The sequence below is a fragment of the Mastomys coucha genome, unplaced genomic scaffold (assembly GCF_008632895.1).
Source record: "Mastomys coucha isolate ucsf_1 unplaced genomic scaffold, UCSF_Mcou_1 pScaffold22, whole genome shotgun sequence".
Taxonomy (NCBI): Eukaryota; Metazoa; Chordata; class Mammalia; order Rodentia; family Muridae; genus Mastomys; species Mastomys coucha.
In genome coordinates, this window is record NW_022196905.1 from 160,321,137 (window position 1) to 160,346,807 (window position 25,671).

The 25,671-nt window shown below is 39.2% G+C and overlaps 1 protein-coding gene across 4 annotated transcripts in view; it reads right to left on the minus strand.

Moving 5' to 3' along the window:
• Positions 1-25,671, minus strand: part of Csmd1 (CUB and Sushi multiple domains 1) — a 1,620,113-nt gene that overhangs the window by 1,121,863 nt on the left and 472,579 nt on the right. For all 4 annotated transcript variants that reach the window (XM_031339198.1, XM_031339200.1, XM_031339199.1 and 1 more), the window contains one exon: positions 8,390-8,502. In XM_031339198.1, the coding sequence (XP_031195058.1) occupies positions 8,390-8,502 (113 nt within the window). The remainder of the gene's footprint in view (positions 1-8,389; positions 8,503-25,671) is intronic.

Sequence of the window (25,671 nt, forward strand, 5' to 3'; positions counted from 1 at the left end):
TTTTTAATGTTATCAATGCTTGTTGTAGTGAGCTGAGGGGTGTGCATTTAGGGCAGAACAAGCCCAGGCTCTTGCTGATGACTTCAAGACCAATGGTAACATAGATTCACAGTGCCAGCATTTGGCTAAGCTCTCCTGAACATTCAGGCACCTTCGTGTACTACAACATAGCCACAAGTCTTTTCAGGAAGAGGCACAAGTGCCAGAGCATACAGAGGTGCTTGCATGCTTCTTCAGGCATCCATGAACACTTTTACTAAGCTTCTTTGATGTAGCCGCCCATCCCACAGACCCCAGGCCGTTGTATGCACAGAAGACAAAAACTAACTCTCTTCAAAACTAGAACAATAAAGAGCCCTTTTCTTTTCAGATGATGCTGCAGGAAAGAAAAGTGTATGGAGTGCACCAGAGGAAGAGAAAGAGAGAGAGAGAGGGAGAGAGAGAGAGAAAGAGAGAGAGAAAGCATATATGAATGTGAGAAATGTATACACAGTGTGAGCATGTGTACCTTTGTGAAAGAATGCATGTGTAAATGCATGCACATCCAGGCACGTGTGTATATGTGTGTACAGGTGTATGTGTGAGCGTGTATGTGTTTGTGAGAGTGAACATGTATGTTTGCAGTATGTGCATGTATATGTGTACATGCCCATGAGTACATGAATTCATGGATACATACTACTGTGCACATACATGTGTGTATGTATGTGGTAGTTGCTAGGAGAAAAAAACCAGTGTCTCACATGACATCACCAATAGCATCTCTCCTGAAGAACTGAAGATAGACTATTTCTACTGAGATAGAAAGTAGATTTTCTATTACACAGAGCTGATTCTCCCTCACCAGATAAGTGCATAAGACAAATGTCTGAAGTCAAAGTTCACACTAATAAATTACACTCTGCAAGGACCATCCTAGCTTCACTGATGTTAATGTTATTGTCTTTCCCAATGTGTCGTACATGAGATATACTGTAGTCTTTTGCACACCTACTTGAACTGGGTATTGTAACCACAGAAATAAGATAAAATAAATGACAACTATCAGCTAAACTGCCACAGGATCGTAGAACATGCATCAATCAATGGAGTATTCTGGTCCTTCACTAAGTACAGCACTTCTCAGGGCTTCATAACGTCTAAGGAATATCTTTTATTTTCTCAGAGAATCTTGCACACCCACAAAGTCAAGCATAAAAGTCGTGGTTGGTAGCAGCTAGAAATGTTTTAGGATTCTCAGTCTAAAAAGGGAGAAAGAATAAAATTTGAACCAGATGCTAAATGTTCAGGCTTATGAGCTATGAGGCCACCCATTCAGGAAGGACTCCACTGGAGCCAGCTGCAGGCCCAGGATCAGGCTCTGGTGTTGAGGAGGACACAGCTCTGTGGTGGCTCTGTACTTCTGGGAACACGGAACCACACAAACCGTTTTCACTGTTTCTCCATCCATGAGAAATACAGGAAACAGAGGTTCCCAGAAGCCTGTCTTCACAGGCTGCTTTTGTTTGTTTGTTTTTGTTTCACTGCCCGCTATCCCCTCTTCCCATAACCTGGCTGTCTTAAAACTGAACTTTTAGAAAGAAATATTGCCGGGTATATTTGAGTTGGAGAATTACCGCAACATCCATTTATCTGTATCTGTGGCTTCTTCAGTTGTTATAATCCCAACAGTTAAGATCATCATTTCTTTTTAAATATTCTCTCACTGTGGTAGAACATTAAGCCTGTTGTCTGTTGGTCAGCACATGCCTAAAGGTCTGAGGGCTCTAGCTGAGCTTATGTGGCATTGTCAAATGTTGCAGCGGAACTTTGGAACTGTGCTCCTAATATGCCTGGTGTTGAACCCCCTTACCAAAGAGGCAGAGGTGTCTGAGTTGCGATGAACAAAGCTGGAGAACGACCAACTCTGCCTGCTACAGAGACCTGCATGGGCTGTCAAGAACTGACAAGAGGAACTTGGTATGACCCTCCCTGCCCCCAGCACCTAAGTCAGAAGAAGTGGCTGGGAGCTTCTCTCTGGGTGTGCCTTTCCTGTCATAATCTGAAGATGGCTAAAAGGATGAGCTGACTACAGAAAGAAGCTATTTTCTCCACGCAATCATACTCCTCAGACAGGTGCCCTAGTTCCTCTGCTGATTCCTCCTGGTCCACACCATAATTCAGACTGAGTCTGGTAATTTCTGCCTGCAGATAAACACAAGTACTGGAGTTCTCAAGAAAGGTGCAGCATGGCTCATGCAGGGCCAATATGTAGCTACATTTTATGATTCCAGCCCTGAAGACACTCTGACAAGAAATGTTCCCTTGAGGGATGTGAAAGCCAGGCAGTGTCAGAAGGCAAGACTCAGTGCAAAAAGCCCAACCTGCCCCAGAGAAGGCTGTCTATTGATCCTGGGAATCATAGGGCTGTGCTGTGTTGTGAAAGCCACCTTCCTGTGTTTGAGTTGAGAGGTAGATGAAAATGTCACAGTTTTGCACAGGGAAATGATTGTGTGATAAGTGACCAAGTGGGCACAAGCTCTTTTCCTGTGGATAAGGGTTTAATTTGGTGACTTGAATTAAGCTGGCCATTCCACACAGATTTTTTTGTGTCTATATTGCAGGGTATAGAAATACTTTATTTTTAAAGCATTCCAGTGATTGTATATACTCTGAGAGAGAGCCATCTTAACCAGAGAAGATTCTATCTACATGCTCAACGGTCATGTTCGCTAACAGGTTTTCAGGTCTGAAAGGGTTAGAAAATAAACTAGTTGTTAAAACTGATTTAGAGTTGATGAATAATTTAATTTCAAATTGCTACCTACCAACATACAGGTTGAGGGGTATGAGGGGGCTCATTTGTTTCTTGTATACTTTGTATTATAATAAAATAAAACAAATAATATTTAACATACCCATTACCTGACACAGATTTTTATGTGGTGGAAATTGTCAAAACCCACATTCCCAGTTATTTAAAATAATACTGACTCTGTAGTAAATACCTATGATTCACATTTTAGCCTCAATTGTTACTCCTAAGCCAGGCAGTAGTGGCACATGCCTTTAACCCTAGCCCTTGGAAGACAGAGACAGGCAGATTTTTGAGTTCAAGGTCAGACTGGTCTACAGAGTGAGTTCCAGGATAGCCAGGGTTACATAGAGGAACCAGTTTCCAAAAAACAAAAAACAAAAACAAACAAACAAACAAAAAATAAAAGAATGCAGAAATGCAGAGAAACAAGGCCTGAAGAGGCAACATATAAAATGCCTTGCAAGCCACTGAAACTGTTACAGAGATACAGGAGAGTCACTGGGGAAAAGAATACATGTCCCCTTCTGCACATAGTTTGTACATAGAATCAAATATTTCAAAGGCAGAGACCGATAACCATGTACGATATGTTGCTGGCCATAGTCATTCTATTACCCAGTTATACACCAGACATTACTTCTGTCTCAACTTCTGACCTGTGGGGCTAAATGTCATTAACATATCCGACCAAGCTCCTCCCTGTATTTTACAGTATAGTGAAAAGAAGCTCGAGTGTCCACTAAGGCTCTAAGTGTGAGTTGGCTGCCTCAAGGATGAGGCAGTATAAATTCAGCTCACAGCTGGCGTGCTCAGGTGGGCTAGCAGTTCCCTCAGGTTAAGCCTGAAAACCAGTTATACAACCCTACCTTCTTTTCATTCACACACAAACCTCAAATAAGATCATCCAATTTTTTTTTCAGCTTCCTTGTGCATGTTTCTTCCTTATGCAGAAAGGTTCTCTTACCATGTATGCTTATTCAGACCTACATTCAAGGCATGGCACTAGCAGACACTTATCTCCTGAGTCTTTGAATTACACTCCAGGATGTATTCCTCTATTTGGTTAGTCCTTGGGAAGAGCCCAATTCAGCATTATTATTATTATTATTATTATTATTATTATTATTATTATTATTACTACTACTATTATTATTACACCATTATCATTATTATTACAGTGTAGTGCTAGATAGCTGTAAAGTACCCAGTGAGAGCTTTGTAAACAAGCAGAGAAAAAAAAAATGAGACCTCTAAAAATCCCACATTTTAAAGACTTATTTTTATTTAAACGTATGTGAATGGGTTTGTGCACCTGTGAATGCAGTGCCCACAGAGGCCAGAAGATGGCATAGAACTCCTTGACTTGGAGTTACAGCTCTGAAATGCCTGATATGGGTGCTAAGAAGTGAACCTGGGTCTTCTTATAGCAGACAGTGTTCTTCTGCACTGAGACACATCGTCTGAGATGAGTGAGTTCTTAGGCCCTAATGTCTAAGAACTGGATCTTGCTCGTACAGTATCTTTATAAACATGAACATATTGCACATGGGTGCTTTGTGCATGTGCTTGTCTTTGGTACACACAGTCTCATGCCTATCTTTAACATCTGGAGGATAAGCAGTCTTTGAGAATTGCAGCTTCTAAAGATAAGCAGATGTGGGCTTAACTCTGCTGACACTGAGCAACACAGTGGAATTTGGGGGAAAAAAAAGAAACAATTTTAGTCACTGCTCCATCAAATTTAAATGATAGTAACAGGTAATTTTATTTCACTTGCAGAATCATTGTGAGGATAGATTTGAAAACACACTTAAGACATTATACAATAATAGACACATCTATTTCTCTATTTATTGTCCTATCTACCTCAATACTTATCACTAGTGAGCCATATATTTATCTCTCTCCACCACATCTATCCATCCTTGCATCCACCTATCATCTATCCGTTATCTCCCTGTTATTTATTTATATATCATCTGTTTGTTATTTGTGATACATTTACCTTGCTGTGATCATCTGTCATCTACTTTTCTACCAGCTATCTGTATATCTATCCTTTTGGTATTTATCAATCATTTATCTATAAATATTTTATCATATATCTGTGTGGCAATAATCTATCTATCATCTGTGCAATAGATAATCTGTATACCAATCCTTTATCTATCCTCTGTGATGCATTTTTCTTACAACTATCTCTCACCCACATTTTAATCTATCCTCTTTTTGTCTCCTACCTTTCTACATATTCATGTACCTATTTATCTATACATTATTGATGTACCTACCCACCATATATCTATATATCTAATTTATGTCTTTCATCTACCATCTACCACCATATGTGTGTGTGTGTGTGTGTGTGTGTGTGCATGTGTGTATACATGGGTATAGTGTGATGTTAATCAATTTAACTATTTTAAGACAAAAATGTCAGAATTTCTTAGAACTCATTACAAGTAACATAAGCTTTGTGTCTCATTAGAAATTTATTAAATAGAAGTATACTAATTGTTTGGTCCATAGATGGAGCAAATAATACCTGACAAGATGATAATTTTGAATTACTGGCTCAATTTTTTCTGTACTTATCAGTTAAAATCCATGGTTTGCTTCTATAATATTCTATAAACTTATTTGCTAAGAAGTTCCAAAAGAGCACCTTTAAGGAAATACTTCATGTGGACAACTTTAGGAAGAAATTCATAAATACTTCATTAGGATTACAATGTTAAATTCAGTGACTAAATGCATTAATTGGAATATTTATCTTGTTGTTTCCACATTCATTATGTTGCTTAATTTCCTCATGTACAAATGATAATTTACATAAATAAGGCTTATATGAAAGCATAGCCAAAAAATCATGCATTCCATGCCCACATTAAGACCACTGCCAAGGTTATCTCATTTTTTGACAGATCTTAGAACTTTGGACAATTTCCTCATTCCAAGCTAGTGAATATTAATTAAAATTTTAAGCAGCAATCTGTTAATAGTAAAGAAATTCTAATTTAGGAAAGCAGTGCTACTTTAAGGACCACAGGGAAATGCTTTAATAGCTAATTTAGTACTTTTATCTAAATTCAATTTCCATTAAATATCTTGGATACTATATTAACATTTTTAAGTGTTTAGATTAACATTAATTAGATTGTTTCCTTAGTAGAAATTACTATGTGTTGTTTCTTCAAAACAGCAAGTACTAGAGTAAAAGAAAATCTACATTATTTTTTTAAAAAAATAATGTAAATCACACATTGGAAACTGCTGTAGCTGTCTTTCTGGTCACCATACTGACTCTGCCTTCCCTCATGCAGATATATATTTCCTGTCCTATGCACTCCCCAAATTTGCCTTGGAGGGCTTGAGGTATCAATGAAGTAGGGGAGCTGTCAGTGAGAGCTCTGCTCTCTTTTCAATAACTTCTCCCATCTGTACTCTTCTATCAAGTTTGTAAAAGTCTTTGATATGCAGTGATAAATAATGATTATATTCAGATATTGAGTATTACATAAAATTGGGTTTGTTGATGATAGATTTGCATGTTCCACAAATACTTATTTTTTCAAAATTAGTTCTGATGTGTTTTTTGGTAATTATCAGAAAAATTATTAACCATTTGAAATATAACTTATAAAAACATCTTTACATATTCTGAAAGCAGATCCAAGTTAACATATATCTATGTACTTTTCCAGTTATATTTCCTTAGGATAAATCCTGATGCAAACATGAAATACTTTCTAACAGAAAAAAAATTCATCAATATGTTAAAACTATATTATCATCCTTCATGACAATGAATAAAACCCACAGCAGAGCAGGGAGATTTGATCAAAGGGGGCACGTGGCCATCTTTCAACTCCAAAGGTTTCTACACTAGCTACTGGCAATCAGAGAAATACATGGGATATGCACATGGGCTTAGTCAGAGAAATACATGGGATATGCACTTGGGCTTAGTCAGAGAAATACATGGGATATGCACATGGGTTTAGTCAGAGAAATACATGGGATATGCACATGGGCTTAGTCAGAGAAATACATGGGATATGCACATGGGCTTAGTCAGAGAAATACATGGGATATGCACTTGGGCTTAGTCAGGAAAGAATAAAATTGCTAGGATTCCAGGACTTGGACACATTGTCTACCCTTGGAACAGATATCCTCTAAAAACACAGAAGCAAGTAAGCTCAGAGGAAACAAACTCACTGATGTGGAGATGTTCTGTGTCGTGCAAAAGATCTGTGGTTCAGACCTTGAAGGAAAATGGCAATTGTAACTGAATTTTAAAGTTAAACCTCTCAGAGGCAAAGGGGAGGGTGAAGGTGGGGAATTGTGGAGGACACACCAGAAAGGAGGACAAATGTCTACATTTGAAATGTTAGCAAAATAATTAATAAAAAAAGTTAATCCAACCATTGGCCATAAATCAGCCTGCTGCTGTCCGTAGACTTTGCTTCTTTTTGACAGTCACACACTCAACAGTGTTTATACCTCTCCAGAAACTGACACTGCTTTATCTAAAAGTGTAGTGGCCTCACAAATGAGTCTGGCAGAGCAGGTTGTACCTACAGCATTAATTCATGGGTCACTTGAGTTAAAAATATTAATAAGTCTTTGTACAGCTCCATGTGGTTGTATTACACTATAGTATACTATCATATAACCTGTTGCAACCAGTTAACTACATTCAAACTAAGTTCAGTTTAATTAACCAAGTATAGGGTTGAACTTTCCACAAAGAACATACACACATGTACTCAGTATTAGAGCAAACCATAACACATGTAAAGCAAACCGAGTGGATAACCTAAAGTCAGTGACTAATGGTTCCACCTACAATTCACTTTCCTTAATGCATAGTCACCAGAGTTTAGGTAACTTACAAATGATCACTCTTGTAGTATACATGAAAGAAAATTAAATACCTCTATGCCAAACTGAATTAAACACACCTTAGGCCTCATGCTCACAGATACCCAGTTCAATTACTTCAAATCTAACAGAGACAATCGTTTCCTTAACCAAAGCCCACTCTTCTGTTATGTCTGCTCCAAAACACCTTAGAACTGACAGCAACATCAGAAAGTATAGAACCCCAAATCTCACGTCAGGCACAAAACTAAAATCCCACTGCTTTGCCATAGACAAACAAGAGTGAGGCCAAGTTAATTTCTAAACTAAAAATTCTAACTTTGGTAAAAATCCCTCCTTACATGAGACCATCTTACTTCAGCCCCAGTACTGCTGAGGAAACACTTTAACAAGACACTTCTGGGTTAAAAAACAATTACTTTAAGATGAAGCAGCCCCACCAAATTTATATGTGTAACCCTCAGCTGTTACCACTGTAGTCAACAAAACAATCTGATTTATAAGTTCAGGCCAAAGGACCAAAAGCATGCTTTTTGCTAGTTCTTTGGCAGACACAGGAGACAGTGATGTATCCTCTTGCCAATGTATTAAAGAACAGCCATGTACTTCCTCTATACAACGAATCTGCATCTGCATCTGCATCAGTCTCTCACAGCAGCATTTAACAGGTAGGTGAGCACTATGCCAAGGGCCACCGCCTCCTACCTTCATACATGGCCTTGAAACCCTGGGCGCTCACTGCGAAGTCCGTGGTGAACCAGAGCGTGAGGAGGGACCCGGTGCTCACGATGGAGGAAGGCAGCTGGAATCCTGACAGCCTGGATTTAGAAGAGAAATGAAGGGTCAAAGAAAAAATCTTTAATTAGAGATGTGTTAGAGTTAAAGCGCACATGCTTGCCAGTGGGACTGGTTTACTAACATTACTTGATAATGTTTTGTTTGTTGAGAGTGACTTTATTATAAGGCTCAGGCTAACCTTGAAGCGGTCTTTCTTCTGTCTTAGGCTTCTGAAGGCTGGTATTACATGTACAACACCATGTTCTGCTTTGATGATTCTTATTTATGTTACTTTTTTTCTAAGTGACGTCATCAAAGACTTAGGTAGCTATTGTAGGAGTACTTGATGTTAACATATTTATTTATTTAAATAACTTTTGAGAAAGCTCCTGTGAAGGGATTGTTCACCAAAGTGATGTCCTCGGCAGAATGGATTGGGGCTATGTAGTACTGTACAATGAATCACGTGTGTATCAGGTGAGACAGGAACACCCCACACATGTTTTATTGTGTAGGACAGGACAGGACATCCAGCACATGCTTCACCATGTCAAACAGGACACCCAACACGTGCTTCACTGTGTGGGACCGGACACCCCACACATGCTTATGTGTTCAGTCACCATTAGGTTCTTGCCACATCTAACATGGCATCTGTTTGCTCTTATATTTAATTCAAAGAAATGGTGGTTTCTCTAGAACAGGAGCTATATGCTTGCCATTGCACGCAATGAAACTCAGATACCATCCTTAGAAACCACATCATTGATCCTAACATTTAGTTTCAAGGTAAATTCTTCAGTTTGTGAAAAAAAATTCCAGCCCTCACTATGTTTCAGTAATTTTAAAAGGTATAATGGCAATAATCAGAGCTCAGGAGGAATAAATTAGTGACTACATATGTGCAGTACTTTGAAAATCAATAGGTTTATAAAAGGTCAAAAGGAAACTAAAACAGATTATACTTCATGTAATTTCATAACTAAATAAATCTAGCTGTAAATGTATGCAGTAGTAGCATGGTGAATGCACTAGGCACTATTGCAGAATGTAGAGCATATGTGTGCACCCTCTGCAGGAGGGATTCTAGCTTGCTAGTTAGCCTGCACAATAGTTAGCCTATCACAGCTGTGAGAATTATAGAATCAAGGTTCTGGAAGGACTCAAGATGATATACTATTACCAATGACAGCATGATAGTTTAGTAAGAAGATGACAGATCTAATAGGCTTGAAAATACTATTATATTCAAAGGAGCAAATGAGAATTATGATACAAACATGGATCATGCTTACTTTGTTTTTCATTAATGTTATTTGTGTCAACTTTTGATTCATCTAGAAAAATTAACTCTCAGGCTAAGAGATGATTTAATCTGCAAAATATTCATTGTTCAACCATAAGACCTAAGTTCAAATCCTAGCACCTGGGGAAAAGTGCTCATGTGTCAGGGCTGGGAACAGGTAGATGCTTGTAGCTCATTGGGCAGTAAGTCTGACCACGTCCATGAGTTTCAGGTTCAGTGAAAGATCCACTCTCGTAAATTATTGAGTGGATGATTTAGAAAGACATCCAACCTTAACCTTCAGCCTCTATGTGTATATAACATATGTGCCTTGATATGAACATGTATACATCATATGCTTCACACAACCACTGCAAAAACAACTTTATTTAAATTTTTTATTACATTCGGTCAATAGAAGAAGAACTCCCTCTCATCCTATTATTAACAATACAAAAAAAAACTCAAAAACAACAACAACTAGGTAAAGACACAATCAGAAACAAAACTACAGGCCAATATCTCCAGAGTGCATGCAAAATCATTGATAAAATACTTGAAAACTGAATACAGACATATCTTTAAAAGGTCATCTGCAGTTAGGTTGGCTTTATCATGGAGATGCATGGATGGTTCAAAATATGTCAATAAATAGAAGTAATGTCAGGTAAACAGACCTAAAAGCAAAAAATCACATGATCATCTTAAAAGATATAGAAAAAGTCTTTGATAAAATGCACCATTATTTCATGATAAGAGTTCTGTAGAGAGTAGGTCTGGAGAGAAAATATCTCAACATAATAAATAATACATACTACCTAGGCACAGTCAACAGCCTAAATTGAGAAAAGTTCCAGGAAATCCCATAAAATCAGGAAGAAGAAAATGCCTTCCATTACCCCTACTCCTTTTCAATATAGAGCTTGAAGCATCTACAGCAAAATGAAAAGGGAATTAAAGGGACACGGGAAAATAAGTCAAATCATCCCTATTTGTTTAACATGTGTTATATATAAGAGCTCTCAAAACTTGTTAGAGCTAAGGGAATGAGAGCTACCCAGTACAGATTTGTTGAAAAGGGATGACCTGTGATCAGTGGATCAACACAGGAAGCATGTCATGACCTCCATAATCACACCTGATTTCTGTTTTTAAAAAGTTCAAAACTAGTCAATGCGAAATTCAACAGCTGGGTCTCCATAAGAAAAACTTGTCCTAGAGTCAGTTAGTACTTATAATACCATGATCCACAAGTAGAAATCTAAAATAAAATTATTTAACTTTTATTAAAAACAGGTCAAGTCTTCAAGGCCCATGGTATGGAAAGAGTCCCTTTGTGCTACACTGCATTTATCATCCAGGAGAGGAAAAGTAAATAAATTGGATTTTATAAAACTTTAAAACTTTTCTTTATAAAAACACCCTATTAAGAGGATCCAAAGATATTCAGCAATCTGGGAGAAGATATTTGCAAGCCAATTATCTGGACAAGCTAAATTATCTAGAATATATAATGGACTCAACAGTAAAAAAAATACAAACAAACAAAATAAAACAAAAAAACAAGCAATACAACTAGAAAACTGGCAAAATACACAGAAATCATATCCTTGTTTGCTTTCTGTTGTTGTGATAAAACAAGATGCAAAAACAGTTTAGGGGAAAAGGTTTAATGTAGCTTAAACATCACTGTTCACCATCAAGGGAAGCCAGTCCAAGCATGAACCAGAAGGCAGGAAGTGAAGCAGAGGCTACGGAGGAGCACTGCTTTTTGGCTTCTAGACACATTATCAGCTACCTTTCTCTCTCTCTCTCTCTCTCTCTCTCTCCTCTCTCTCTCTCTCTCTCTCTCTCTCTCTCTCTCTCTCTCTCTCTCTCTCCCTCCCTCCCTCCCTCCCTCTCTCTCTCTCTTTCTCTCTCTCTTTCTCTTTTTCTCTTTCTCTCTTTTTTTTTGGTTTCCAAGACAGGCTTTCTCTATGTTTTCCCTGCTGTCCTGGATCTCACTCTGTAGACCAGGCTGGCCTTGAACTCAGAAATTTGCCTGCCTCTGCCTCCCAAGTGCTGGGATTAAAGGCATGTGCCACCACTGCTCAACTACCTTTCTTAAAGCATGCCCTAAGGATGCTGCTGCCCACAGTGGGCAACACCCTCCTATATCAATTAAAAAACAAGAAATTGTCCCTAAAGACATGACCACAAGCTACTGGGATGGTGACAATTCCTCTTCCCAGGTTTGTCTGGTCAATGAGTAAGATTAGCCATCACAGATCAAATCACAGACAGAAGACAGGTAGATGGCAAGGAGCTCCATAAAAAGTATATTATGCAACTTCTAGTTGCTAGAAAAATGTGATCCAAACCAGGAAAACCTAACCACAGAGCTATCAGAATGGCTGATAGAAAAAAACATGGATGCAAAAACTGTTTAAAGGGCAAAGAAAAACCTCAGGCATTTATAGCCAAAGTGTGAACTGGTGCAGTCACTTTGGAAGACAGTTTTCCACTGTCTTAAAAAATAAACAAGAGGCTGAAGAGATGTCTCAGCAGTGAAGAGCATGGTATACTAACTTTTGCAAACATTCTGAATTCAGCACAGCACCCACACCAGGCTCACAAGGATCATCTGTAACTCCAAATCCAGGGGATTTTTGCACTTTCTCAGCCTCTGTAGACACCTGCCCATACATGGCATATACACCCATACACAAATAAATAAATTAATAAATAGGTAAATTTTAAATAATTATGTTAAAATAAATGAGTAATCAAACTTAATAATTCTTTTTCTTGGAATTTACCCAAAACTTCCTGTAGTGATGTAAATGTCATTTTTTTCATGGTTAATATTATGGCCATGTCAGTATACTGTGGCTTAGTGAGACATTAGAACAAGGGAAGATAGTGGAGTTAAACTAAATTTCTGTCAATGCTATGAGACTACCATCTTCTAAACATCAAAAGCTTAATAAACATAGGTCATAAAGGTTTGAGACTTTCAAAACTACTAATAAAGTATAAAATAATCACTTACTAGAAACTGCCAACATCTAACTAATAACAATTTCTTCATTAACTTCCCAAGGGATAGATGAAACAAAAACATTTAAAATCTCTTACTTAGAAATCAGTCATTTTAAACTTTTATATAAATATTTTATTCATTGTGTCCCTTTGGACCATGATGCATACATACCAGGCATGCTTGCATGCCCATGAGCCATATTATTTTTCATTGTAATTAAACTACCCTAAAAGGAAATAAGCAAGACAGAGCACAAAGCTGGCCAGCTTTGCCTGTTTGGTTTTTATTTATCAAAGTCCATCTCAACCAAAACATGTGAACACTGGTGGAGAGAACATCTCTGAGAACCAGTGTGGCATTTGAAACAACTGTGAGAAGACTGCAGAGCAAACACTCTCCTCTCTCATGGTCATTGCTTTGCTCATGTCTTGACTCCTGCAGGCATGTTTCGCAATAGATGCTTCAGGTCATTGCTATGACTTGCTTGCTGGCCATAGATGAGAGATGGGAAGGTACTTCTTCACCCAATGCCAAGTTCCATGCCACAGCTAACCCTGCAGAAAGCCATCATGTCAACCTTGTAAAGGCATCTGGCTTCTGTCCAGCTCCCAGTTGAACTAGTGGCAGGGATAGAATGATCAGGTAAGTTCATCTGCTGGGACAGTGACAAAAAATCGACAATGACAAAAAATCGATTTTATTCTTAGAAGAAAAGTATAGTTGTTGTCAATCAAAACATGCTGTTCCCTCTGTCTTTTCAAGAAGGATCCCATTGTCCTGTAGGATCTCATTTATATTTCCACTTGGGAGAAACCAATTCCTCTCTCACATGGCAGCGATCTGGGTGACAGATAGCTCATGCCTGTCAACATGAGTGATTGTAAAGTAAAGCAGGACTGACTGTTGGTAACATCTTTCTATTCTAGGTACATGTTCACTCAGGAGAAGCATGGAATTGAGAACTGAACAAGTTTCTTCTTCTTCTATTTCTGAAAATAATTACCCAGATGAACAGTAGTAGAACTAGACCTAAAATATTTTGCACTGTACTACCAACCAGGATGCGCAAGGCGCACAAGTGTGAGAATCCTGAAGGACAGAAGTAGTAATATTGGACTGAAACAACAAATTTAAGGAGAACCTCAGAATGGGAGAAGACCAGAGCTTGCAATGTTTAAATCAGCTTAAATAACGAGGGAGCAATTAGTCTACAAAACAGAAGAGCACTCCTGAATTATACAATGTATATATTTTATAATCAGTATTTGTGATTTTAAAATGTCAATTATATTTAAAACTAAGGCTTAGTGAAATGTCAAGTGCATATTTTAAGTAAATTAGGAAATATCACTAAATCAAATCATCTTCCAGAGAACATAATCACTTAAAGGAAAATATCTATAAGCCAAATGTAGCTAAGCTGACATTAATATTCAATATTTAATCTCATCACATGCCAGCTCATATTCCAGCGTAAAGATCCCTATGATATATTTTAAAGAAATGGGTGGCCCAACAAATGAACTTGCTTATAAATGAGCTTTAATCAAGACATTCCTATGTGCATGATGCTTCCATGGCTGGAAAATATCTGTATTTCTCATAAGAAAATCAATGTTGTTAGGAACTAATAGCTTATGCAGACTTTTATAAATTCATCTCTTCATAGTATACCCAAAGTTGGCCCAAATGCATGCTCCCTAGAACTTCTTTGAGGTGACATGTTTTCAAACAACAACCATCCATGTTTTTTGCTTTTTTTCGAATCGTATATTTTACTTAAATATTTGACCATGCATTTTACTACACCTTTAGTTTTAAATAAATATTCATTACGTAAACCATTGAATAGTCATTGACTAAAACATATTATGTTTAATGACACCTAATATAAACACCCCTGGCATTGATTTAGTTAAAAACATTATGTTTTTTTCAATTCTTTGTTTTTAAAAACCTTCTGAAACTCTTGAGGAATAACCAAACAAGCGGTCCATCAGTACAGTACTCCTATGCCCTGAGGCCTTCTTGACTATTGATATTAGCACATTGGGGTCCTTTGTCTTGTTTACATGCCAGCCATGTGAAATGAATCCATGGTAACCCTCTGCTTTCTATTTCTCCTTTTCTCCCTCACCCACCACACCTGTCTTTATCTTGTGTGATACCGTTGTCTGCTTATTCTTTTACGTAACACCAATCCTGACTTCTTAACAGTTCCATACTGTAATTATCAACAGCCTAAAGGTCTTGGGAAAAGCATTATGCAAAACTTGAGAAAAGACTGTCGTACTAGGACTCCAGTCACTTAACTTCGAACTGCACACAATGAAACCAGAAGGGTATCCACTTTGCACAAAGAAAGCCAGTGTATCTTATTTATATTCTAGACATCCATACCCTTTATCTGGGGCTTTGAGGAACCAAAGTCTATTCTAGACAGCAATGTATTACCTCATAAGCACCAATCCTGATTTGTTAGTGCCAACTAGAAATGGGTTTAGTACTCATTTCTGGAGTGAGACCTGAGACCAGAGGCTCTGTGCTTCCATCTATATGTCTACAGAAGGAATAAAAATACAGAAGCCATAGGTAATTATGCCTAAATCCTTCATATCTTGATTGTCAGAATTTGCTAATTTCTCTTTAAAGATTTGCTTTTGTCTTTTCCATGTGTGTTTTCAGGCATTTGTATTCATATAAGAATGCATATTTGTGTACAAATACAAAATATGTCTCGCTGGGCAGTGGTGGTACATGTCTTTAATCCCAGCATTTGGGAGGCAGAGGCAGGTGGATTTCTGAGTTCAAGGCCAGCCTGGTTTACACAGTGAGTTCCAGGACAGCCAGGGCTACACAGAGAAACCCTGTCTCGAAAAACAAAAACAAAAACAAAAATATATCTCATATGACTGAGGAAAAAATATCTTTCTTCACTTTGAGTAATCATAAACAGGGTGAGTTTTGTGTTTTGGTAATGCTTCCTGGCAAGAAAGAAAGAGGCTAGCTTATAGAATCTGTAGATTCTGCATTAGATCATGAACTGTAGTAGAACTGGACTCATTACATTTCATAAGAAGCCAATACACATTGCTGGTAAGGCAGAGAAGGTATAGAGAGGAGATTTGACCCAAGAGAGGAGGGAGAATAAAGTAGAGACCCACTATTTGGCATACTCAAGGATTGAATCTCAAAATTTTAAGAAGTATTGGGGTGGGGGTGATGTGGGATTATGGTCATTTGCTGACATCCATGTATTGAGATCATAGGATGCCTGCAACCTGGGACCTGTATCCTTAGACATCTCTGTCACAAGAGCTGTTCCTTTGATCTGAACCAAACCTTCCTGCCTCTGCAGTCTCCCTAAGCTGAGGGCTCTCTAGTCGCCTAAACTCAAACTGAAATAGATACATGATGGAACTATAGAGACAACACAAGATGAACTGTGAGCCCACTGTCCTTGCCTGCTCTGTCACTGTGAGGGAGACATGCCAGCCATTTCAAGGGACTTCAGATCATAAGAAAGGGGAAGCCATTTTATGAAAACTGCTGATCCCATTGGCAAGTTCCTGCCATACCCTGTCCTGGGTAGCTTCTTGTCTTCCCCCAGACCCTGTGAGGTCTTTCATCTTGTTGGGGTGTGATTTAGAACACTAGGGAAATCTTAGTTTGTACTAAGTAAAAATTATCTCCTAAGCCTTAGGACCTAAGGGGATTCACTCTCTGCTAAGCACCACTGTCTAATAAAAGTGTCTGTGAAAAAAATAAAATAAAATTTCCTCAAATTGCATTCAAGACAAATTTGCCAAGAATTAATCTCACTGATCTTTTCTCTCCATCCCTGCACCAAGTTATTTTGAGAAAGTTATTTCACAATTACAGCGTCTGTGAGATGCTATTAGAAGCAAGGATCTAAACAGATTTTGCCCCTAAGCACGAAATAACATCCTGTTCAAGTGTCTCTGTTATGGCAACAGAGCCTTTTAGAAATTACATTAAAATGGCTCAATGTCCCTCACACCCACTGCCTGTTCCACTCCTCACTGGGGCCCTCCACCTGAGAGATAAGAACCCCCAGATTGTCTTTCTAGTGAAGAATCCATTAGTTGGGTTTTCATATCAAGATCTCTTTTCAAGCTGTTTGCATCTCGATAGGCCCCTTTTCCATGTTAAGATTTCAGATAAGCCCCATGCTACTTCATCATAACTCACTGGGCCTGCTGGATTTCCTCCTGAGGGTGGCTGTTTAATGCTAATCTTACACTCAATGTGGTGTGGGAACAGAGGTAAAGCACTAACTGATTTCCCTGTGGGCAAGCCAAGGGAATAGGCAGCCACTTCTGAGTGCTTAGGCCAAAATAGCTTTAAGAAAAGAGTAAAATGGGTCAAATATGCCAAATAACTCTAGGCAAATTTGTTTCACGGTGCTATCTGATAAGATGGATTTCAAAGTTTAAATTTCCCCTCTTAATTAAAAATCTGCCTTACACAAAAATATAATCTGGAATTCTATTAATGACATCTACTATAAGGAGGACACAAAATATACAATATACATACATACATATTATTACATTCACATGCATTCACACACACAACTACACACACAAGCTCATATTACACAACTGAATAAACACGCACACAAACATGTACATACCACATGTACATGTGCATAGATAATATATACATATGTGTGTGTGTATATATATACATATATATATGACACATACATATATATATATATATATATATATATATATATACATGCCCATGCATGATGTATAGTTGAAATACCGAGAGAGAGACAGAGAAGGGAGGGGAAAGAGAGACAAACGGGGAAGGATCTTTCTCAGGGCACCTTTCTGAGATCTGATTGGAACACCTATACAAGCCTGGAACCATTTCAAAAGATTGACAGCTGTAAACCTGGATGGGGTGAAAGGGGGAATCAGATACACACTGAAAAGAAAGAATTTGTAAAAGGGTTGAAATTAGAAATAGAGAGCCTGATATTGGGTTTAAAGAAATTCTTTTAACAAGAGAGGCTCTGACAGTACCTAACTAATACAGATGTAGAGGCTCACTGCCATCCATTGAAGTGAGTACAGGGTCCCCAGTGAAGGAGTTAGAGAAAGGACCTATGGAGCTGAAGGGTTTGCAGCCCCTTAGGATGAACAACAATATGAACTAACTAGTAACCTCAGAGCTCCCAGGGACTCAACCACCAACCAAGGACTATACATGGTGGGACTGATTGTTCTGGCAGCATGTATATAGTAGAGGATTGCAAATTTGATCATCAGTAGGAGGAGAGGACCTCGGCCCTGTGAAGGTTCTGTGCCCCAGTGTAGGGGAATGCCAGGGCCAGAAAGTGGGAGAGGGAGGGGTGGCAGGCATGGGGGGGCAACAGGGGTTTGTTCTTGTTGTTTTTGTTTGTTTGTTTGTTGGAGGGTAAACTGGGAAAGGAGAAATTTACATGTAAATAAAGAAAATATCTAATAAAAAGAAAAAAGAAAAAACCAATTCAGAAGCCTAATACATTTGAAGTCTGATATCACTCATAAATGTGACCAATGACTCCTGAATTCTCAAAATATGCAAGAGAAAGTGTTCATGAAGCTCCTCTGTTAATTTTCTCGGTTATTAATATAGTTTTTTGATATGTGAATACTTGGAATCCATTAGTTAAAGGGGGAATTATTGAAAATATCTAGCATATTTTAAAAGCCAAAACATTATACACATTTACCTGGGTCTTTGTATTTGTGAATGTGTTCTCAGAAGGTTTGTAAAATTACCTAAATAGTTCTTATTATCTAAATGGTTCTAATTATCTAAATAGTCTATGGATAGGAATAGACAGAGGCTTAACTAGCATTCAGTATGCTGGAATTGTGAGATTTTATATATACTTAATTTATTGTATATAATCAGCTACATGTATGCATTATATAATATACCAGCAATGTCACTGCCTCTTCCTCTCAGCTACTTCTCAGACAAGAGGCCTGAGAACAGGGCAGGCTAAATCTCATGCAGTGCATTGCTTATAGAATTCAGTTTCCTGGCTATCAACTGAGTGATTATTTCAGGTCAAAGTAATTTTCACATTGTATTGATTTTCTAGATCTGGAGTCTAGTGAGGTGGAGTAGCCCTGGACTCCCCAGCTGTAATGCTGGGTAATTCCGGGCACATTCAGTAGCTGCCAGTCATTGCTCTCCATTCTGAACATCACATTCTTATGCAATCCTTAAAGCACCCTGTGACTTAGACTAATATGTCTCTGACGTTGCAGGTAAGAAAACCATACCCTAGAACAAATGGCTAACTTAGGAGGAAACCAGAGGTGGTCAGTACCAGAGACAGGATTCATTTCGGGGGTCTTTCTTCAGACGAGGTAGGAAATAATCATGCCATGCTCAAGAATGCACTGCAGGCTTTATGAAAATGCGCATGGAAAAGAATTTTGCCTAAAGACTGGGGACTGACCCCAAAACCTGGGGTTTATCTGTGTGGCATTGATCCAATTTCTAAACTAAAACTGTTAAGAAAATCAATAATAAGACAATATGCATTTTAATTTAGTGGGTGCATAAGTCCATGTGGTATATGTACATGCTCTGTTCATGTGTAGGGGGAGCTGCATGCACCTGTGAACACACATGCAAAGGACAAAGGAAAAACCTCAAGTGCTCTACTGAGGTTTTTACTCTTGGTCCCTAGAGACGATGTCTCATACTGAACCTGGAGCTAGGCCAGTGGCCATCAAGCCCCAGTGATACACCTGTGGGGTTCAAGTACAGGGAACTGTGCCCAGCACTTTATAGTGGGATTCAAGCTCAGGTTCTAATCCTTTCTCTGAAACAACCAAGTGCTCTTATCTATTCAGCATCTCCTGAGCTGAACAATTCACCCTTAAAGTAGAATAGTGGACGCATCTGTGACCAAGACCGGAGAGGAAGGTGGTTGTCTGGCCAGCAGGTGCACTGCAGAGCTAAGAGGGTCTCCTTCTGCATCCCTGTTCAGCTGGGTTCCATGGGCAGCAGTGAGATCTGCAGCATGATGGAAGCAGGAAGCAACGGATTTGATGAAGCCACTTCTCTCCTCCTAGCTTTGTTAAATGGAAGTTGATGTACTTCATTTTCTTTATGCTCAAACCTGCCATTGTCTGAAAGAGCTAAAACTTCCTGGATTGTAGTCACTTACTAAGGGATGTGAAGATGTAAATTTCCCATCCTTTTGATTGAAAAAGACTATTTATTCCCCCACACTCTTATGAATTTAAAGATGGGCTTTAACATTTGCATTCATTTACCTCTCTCTTTTTCTCTCATTTCTATAAGAGAGAGGATCTGGAGCACAAAAGAGAAGCAGTAAAAACTCAAAGTCCATGTGCACAGGAATGTTTGCTTAGCAATATTACAGATTTGGAGAGAGGAAAGAAGACTTGACCAAATGTACAAAGCACAGAGCTTACATTCTTTCCCTGTGACCCACACATGGATAGGACCTGCTTTCTCTTTAGTGTTAGGGATGGGGACTTCAATCCTTTTTCAAATAAATATAAGGAATTTCAAATCTCTGGGACTAGGAACAGCCAATTTGAATATCTGGCATGAGAAGGGCACTTTATCAATTCAACTTCATGCCTTGTGATCACATCACAGGACATCCTCATGGCTCCAGCAACATAAGTGAAACTAACAGATAAACAGCCAAGCAGGGGCCTGCCATAATCCTGGGAAAATCATTCATTGAGGTACTGAAGCAAATGAGAACAGAGAACTGGCAGGAGCCATTCACCTCAAAGTCAGTGAAAGCCATTGAAGCAGTTTGACATTTCCACTAATTAGTGCTAAGGATAAATCTAAAAGAATCAAGACTTACTTTCCAGATGGGGCAGGTCCAGAGAGTGATGGGGGCTTTTACAGAATCCAGCTGCCCTCTGCTAGCTATGCTAAGACCTCATTATCAGACTGAATGTCAAGCCTACACTCCTGGCACCATCTTGTCCCTGACCCTGAGTACACCCCATTTTTTAAGTGCTCAATAGAAAGAATGGAGCACATATATTCCTCTAGGAAATGCATGACTCTGCATAGATAAAAATGGCTACAAAAAGGAGATATAATCTAATCATAATTTTTCACATTTAAAATGCATTCCTAGAGACACTTAAGAGGTCAACACTATAGTACAAAAATCTAATTTATGTGGCATGGGGAAAAAAAGCCAGTAAGCAAAAGATCCTATAAGTGGTAAGACAAAATGAATAGAACCTCAAAAGAGTGTGAATTATTCATAAATATTGTACTTCTGATGTGCTTTGAAAAGAACTCTCACCAAATTCTGTTTTATACTGGCAAGGCTCTTAAGGTACCACAATAACCACAAACTTGGGTTTGGTGGCTGATTTTGGCAATTTCAATATGACATGAGAATTCAATATGGGTTGGTTTTGAGGCTTTAACTAGATTGCATAGAGTGACAGAGGTGTGACATTTCAGGGCAGTGGACAGTACAGACCACACATTCCAGCCCTGTGCTGATATTATCCATACTCTTGGAAACAGACTCTAAAGCAAGTCACACCTTTTCCCTGAGATTTTGGCAATCTGGCCCTATCCAGATCCAAGCCTCATCAATCTGTGATATTCCCACAGCAAACAACAGGAGAGTTGAAATTGCTTCTACTGGCATCACTGGTCCATGAAAGGCTGAAGCAGATGCCTTCATCGTCACCAAGACTTTTTCCTTTGGCCTGCATGTTTTCTCTCTGTAGGGATAACTTTAGTTTAGCAAGAGACTGGCACTCGCCTGATATTCAAGCAAGGGGATGCAGATGCTATTGAAAGGAAGGTAGAAATGCCTATGGTTGGAGGTGTGATAGGCTGTAGGACAGCCACCTTGCCTATGTAGCTTAATAAACAGTATCACACTTGTGACAGCTCTTCTAAAAGTGATAAGAACCCAGTCCAGAATACCCTCATGGTTACCTACCAGTAGTCCTGAAAACTGTAAGGCCAAGGAAGCTACGGTTATCTATACCATAGGACTTTCTAGGGAATGACTGAATTTTTAGATAGCTACATAGTGGCTCAGAAATGTAACCTCAGTATTTAGGAAGTAGATAAAAGTAGATTCCTATGAGATCAAGACAATAAACTGCAGGCTTGCCCGGGATACTGTGCAATGCCATCTCAATAAACCAAAAGATAATGCAAATAAAATAATTGAACTTGTTGATACCAATCTTTATTGTTAGCCATTAGTACCATACATGTCCCCTTCTCTTTCTGCCTTGAACAGCACAAGGAACATAATTGGTTACCTGCGGCTGTTGGTATCCTGTCTGGACTCCACCCCCACAGTTACCTGACAAGGCCAGGGAGGCCTGGCCCACTATAAAGCAGCTGCTTGCCCTCTCCTCTCTCTTACTCTTGCCTCTCTCTTGCTTCTTCCTCCCTTGCTCTTCACCTTTTCCCATTCCCTTCACCCCTCTCTCCACATGGTCATAGCTGGCCTCTATTTCTCTACTCTCTCCTTCTCTCTGCCTTTCTCTGCCTCTACTATCATCTTAATTTCCCTCCCCATGCCCTAAATAAACTCTATTCTATGCTATATCATCATGCGGCTGGTCCCTCAGGGGAGTGAGATGCCTTAGCATGGGTCTATTGAGGTTCCCCGTTCCCCCATACCTCACCACACCCCCTAGAACATATTCTTATAGCCCTTTCTCTTTTTATAATCACAAGAGAGGGTGTCATATCTAGTGTTTGCCTAAAGTTCAAGATCCAATCAAATCATCTATAGATCTTAAATTTCCGACTTCCAAGACTAAAACATATGAGTCTAATATGCTCTTCATTCCACATGTAACAATGAAAGTACTCAGCACTGAGATCTTTGGATCTCAGGATCTCTCCATGTCCTGTTGGCTTTTCATGACCACTAACACTTCTCTTCAAATTATTCAGATATGCAGGCCCTGTTTGCAGGAAACATTGTAGCACCCACATGACACAGGCTTTCTATTCCTTTAATCAAAGTGAAATGACATTATAAGGCCCTCCTTGTGCACAGAAGATGGGTCTCTGAAATGTCTAACTCACTGGACAGTGGTGGCACATGCCTTTAATTCCAGCACTTAGGAGGCAGAGGCAGGTGGATTTTTTAGTTCAAGGCCAGCCTGGTCTACAGAGTGAGCTCCAGGAAAGTCAACACTACACAGAGAGACCCTGTCTCAAAAAAACAAAAGAAAAGAAAACAAAAATCTAACAGCTTTATCCTGGTCCCCTAGGCTTGGTGAGCTTATTGATAAAAGTGAGTTAACCTGATATTCCACAGGGACACTAATTATAAAACTCTGTGCTACCATGGCTTGCCAGAAGATGTTTTTGACATCTTAGTTTGAAAACAGCAGGCACAATTGAGAGACACAACAAACAGAAAGGAGATGATCAGGTCACAAAATAAGTTGTCTCCGATGAATAATGAACTTCTGTTAACCAACTATGAGAGGTGAGGCAAGGCAGACTCCTAAGCTAGTTTTCTGTGAATGGATGAATCTGAGGAATTTCTTCTATCAACTGTAAAACCTCCAGGTGGACATATGAGCGAGATACCCAAGTTTTGGTTCTACTACCCACAAACTTGTAAAGAAACCTTCAAAAAGAAATCTCATGAAACATTTACCCATCAATTCTTCATCCCATCAGGATTTGTGTATTCTTAGGCTGCTTTTTATTCCATGAGGATGTCTACAGATACCCCAGTGAATTGTGGGGATTTGTGTATTCTTAGGCTTCAATTTTATTCCATACAGATGTCTATGGATAACCCGCAGAATTGTGAGAGATATGGTGCTTGTAGTCCACATCTTGCCCTTGCCTGTCTACCCAGCCTCTACCGAGACACATTGGAGGCTCATGTGTTGAAGGGTCTCAGCACATGGGTATCTTACTATCTGATCTACTTACAAGTCTGACCCTAGTTTGGTATTTCTTGTAGTAAAAGAAAGAGATCTTTCTTCAGGTCCTGTGCGCACCAAGGGGTCAAGTCACAGCTAATCAGAAAGATGTTGCAGCTTGGCCCATAATCTCCCTACTTACTCTAAGATATAATACACAGGAATCCTCCCTGGAGAAGCTGCTGCCTTGAGCTCAACCCACTTGATCTGACCCCTGGGCACTGATCATCTACCTCTCAGTGGTTTCCATGGAACCCCAGGATTCATTGTCTCGACATTTGCCACCAGAGAAGCCACATGTGAAAGTGTCTCAGCCCTTCAGCACCAGAGGAAATCTTCACTCTCTACTTGCCTGACTTCCAGTTCAGGTGTCTTTTTCTTTACCATGCCATGTTACCTAACCAGAAAAAGCTACTGAGTGGATGTGTTTCTTTAAAGACAGTTACTTTTAAAATATCATAGAATTCAAATAGATAGACAGTTTTTCATGACATTTTAAAATAACTGTGCCTAAGTGGTCTGCATGCAATATTTATTTATTTATTACATGTGTGGTTGCCCAAGTACATAGACATTTATTTATTCCAAAGCATGTCAGTGGGCAACTTCAGATACTGCTCTGAAGGTGTCTTCACACTATTTTTAACTTAATGTGTTGTTGTTTTTTATGTATTTGTTTGTTTGTTTTTGTTGTTTGTTTTGTTTTGCTTTGTCTGAAATGGGGTTTCTCACAAGGTTCTAATGCTCACTCATCAGATGAAGTTGGTTGAACAGTGTACTCCTGGAACCAGTGGTTTCCACCTTCCCATAACCAGTGTTGCAGATGTGTGCCATCTTAGGCAGCTCTGGTGAGATGAGCTCTGGTGCTCTTGCTTGTGGAACAACTTTGTCACCGAGCTAATTCCTCAGCCCAAGGTAGCCTTACTTCAGCAAGAGACTTTTGGATTTTGTTTATGGCTTTTGGATTTTGCATAAATGCTGGTGGATATGTGTTCTAATAGCACCCAGGGGTTTAACCTCTGTACTGTCCTGAAGTCCCTGAGAAGGCGTGCAGAGCCATGGCAAGCAGAATTTCAGTGGCCACAGTGGAATAACAATGGAAGCACAGTCATAGGACACCGAATGCTAACTTGGAAGGTAGCCTGGACCAGTGTTCCCCCGCAGCAGCCAAAAGAAATGCTTTCCATCTCTAAGCCACAGGGATTAGGGAAATCCCACAGAGCTCCACTATGGAGAACCTTTCTCCTTTTATCTTATACTCACAATATAGCAGGCAGAGTGTTTACCCAGAACCCCTGGAGGGAGAACCACTTAGGCATACTCTCAGGGTCTCAGTGCTCAATTGAGGGATTACCTGCCATTACCTGCAAATATTTGGCTACTAATAAAGCCACTGAAATATTCTGCCCAGAGTCCCAAGGCATTTGAAGGATCAAAAAGAATTGCTTAGATTCAAGATCTGAGTTTCTTTTTCTTTTTTTTTTTTAACAAGAATATATTATCCAACTATGTTGTGTTCTCAGAGTTAGAAGGGGAACATTTTATAACAATGTAAATGTGTGTTACAATTCAAGGTGGAAAATTCTCATGAGTGAACGAGTGCACAGGGATGGTGACTATCAGTGTTAAAATCTTAGGTCAATTTTATCTCAGTACTAAACTGTGGCTGATATTAGTAACTCTGCTTGGTGGGTCTTATCAATGAAGGCCACAAATGTGGCCGAGATTCACACTCCCCTAAGTCAATAAGTAAGTTTATCACCCATATGCACCATTCCTTGCTAAGAAAAAATTCAATCAAGAAATACATAGCCGGGCGGTGGTGGCGCACGCCTTTAATCCCAGCACTTGGGAGGCGGAGGCAAGCGGATTTCTGAGTTCAAGGCCAGCCTGGTCTACAGAGTGAGTTCCAGGACAGCCAGGGCAACACAGA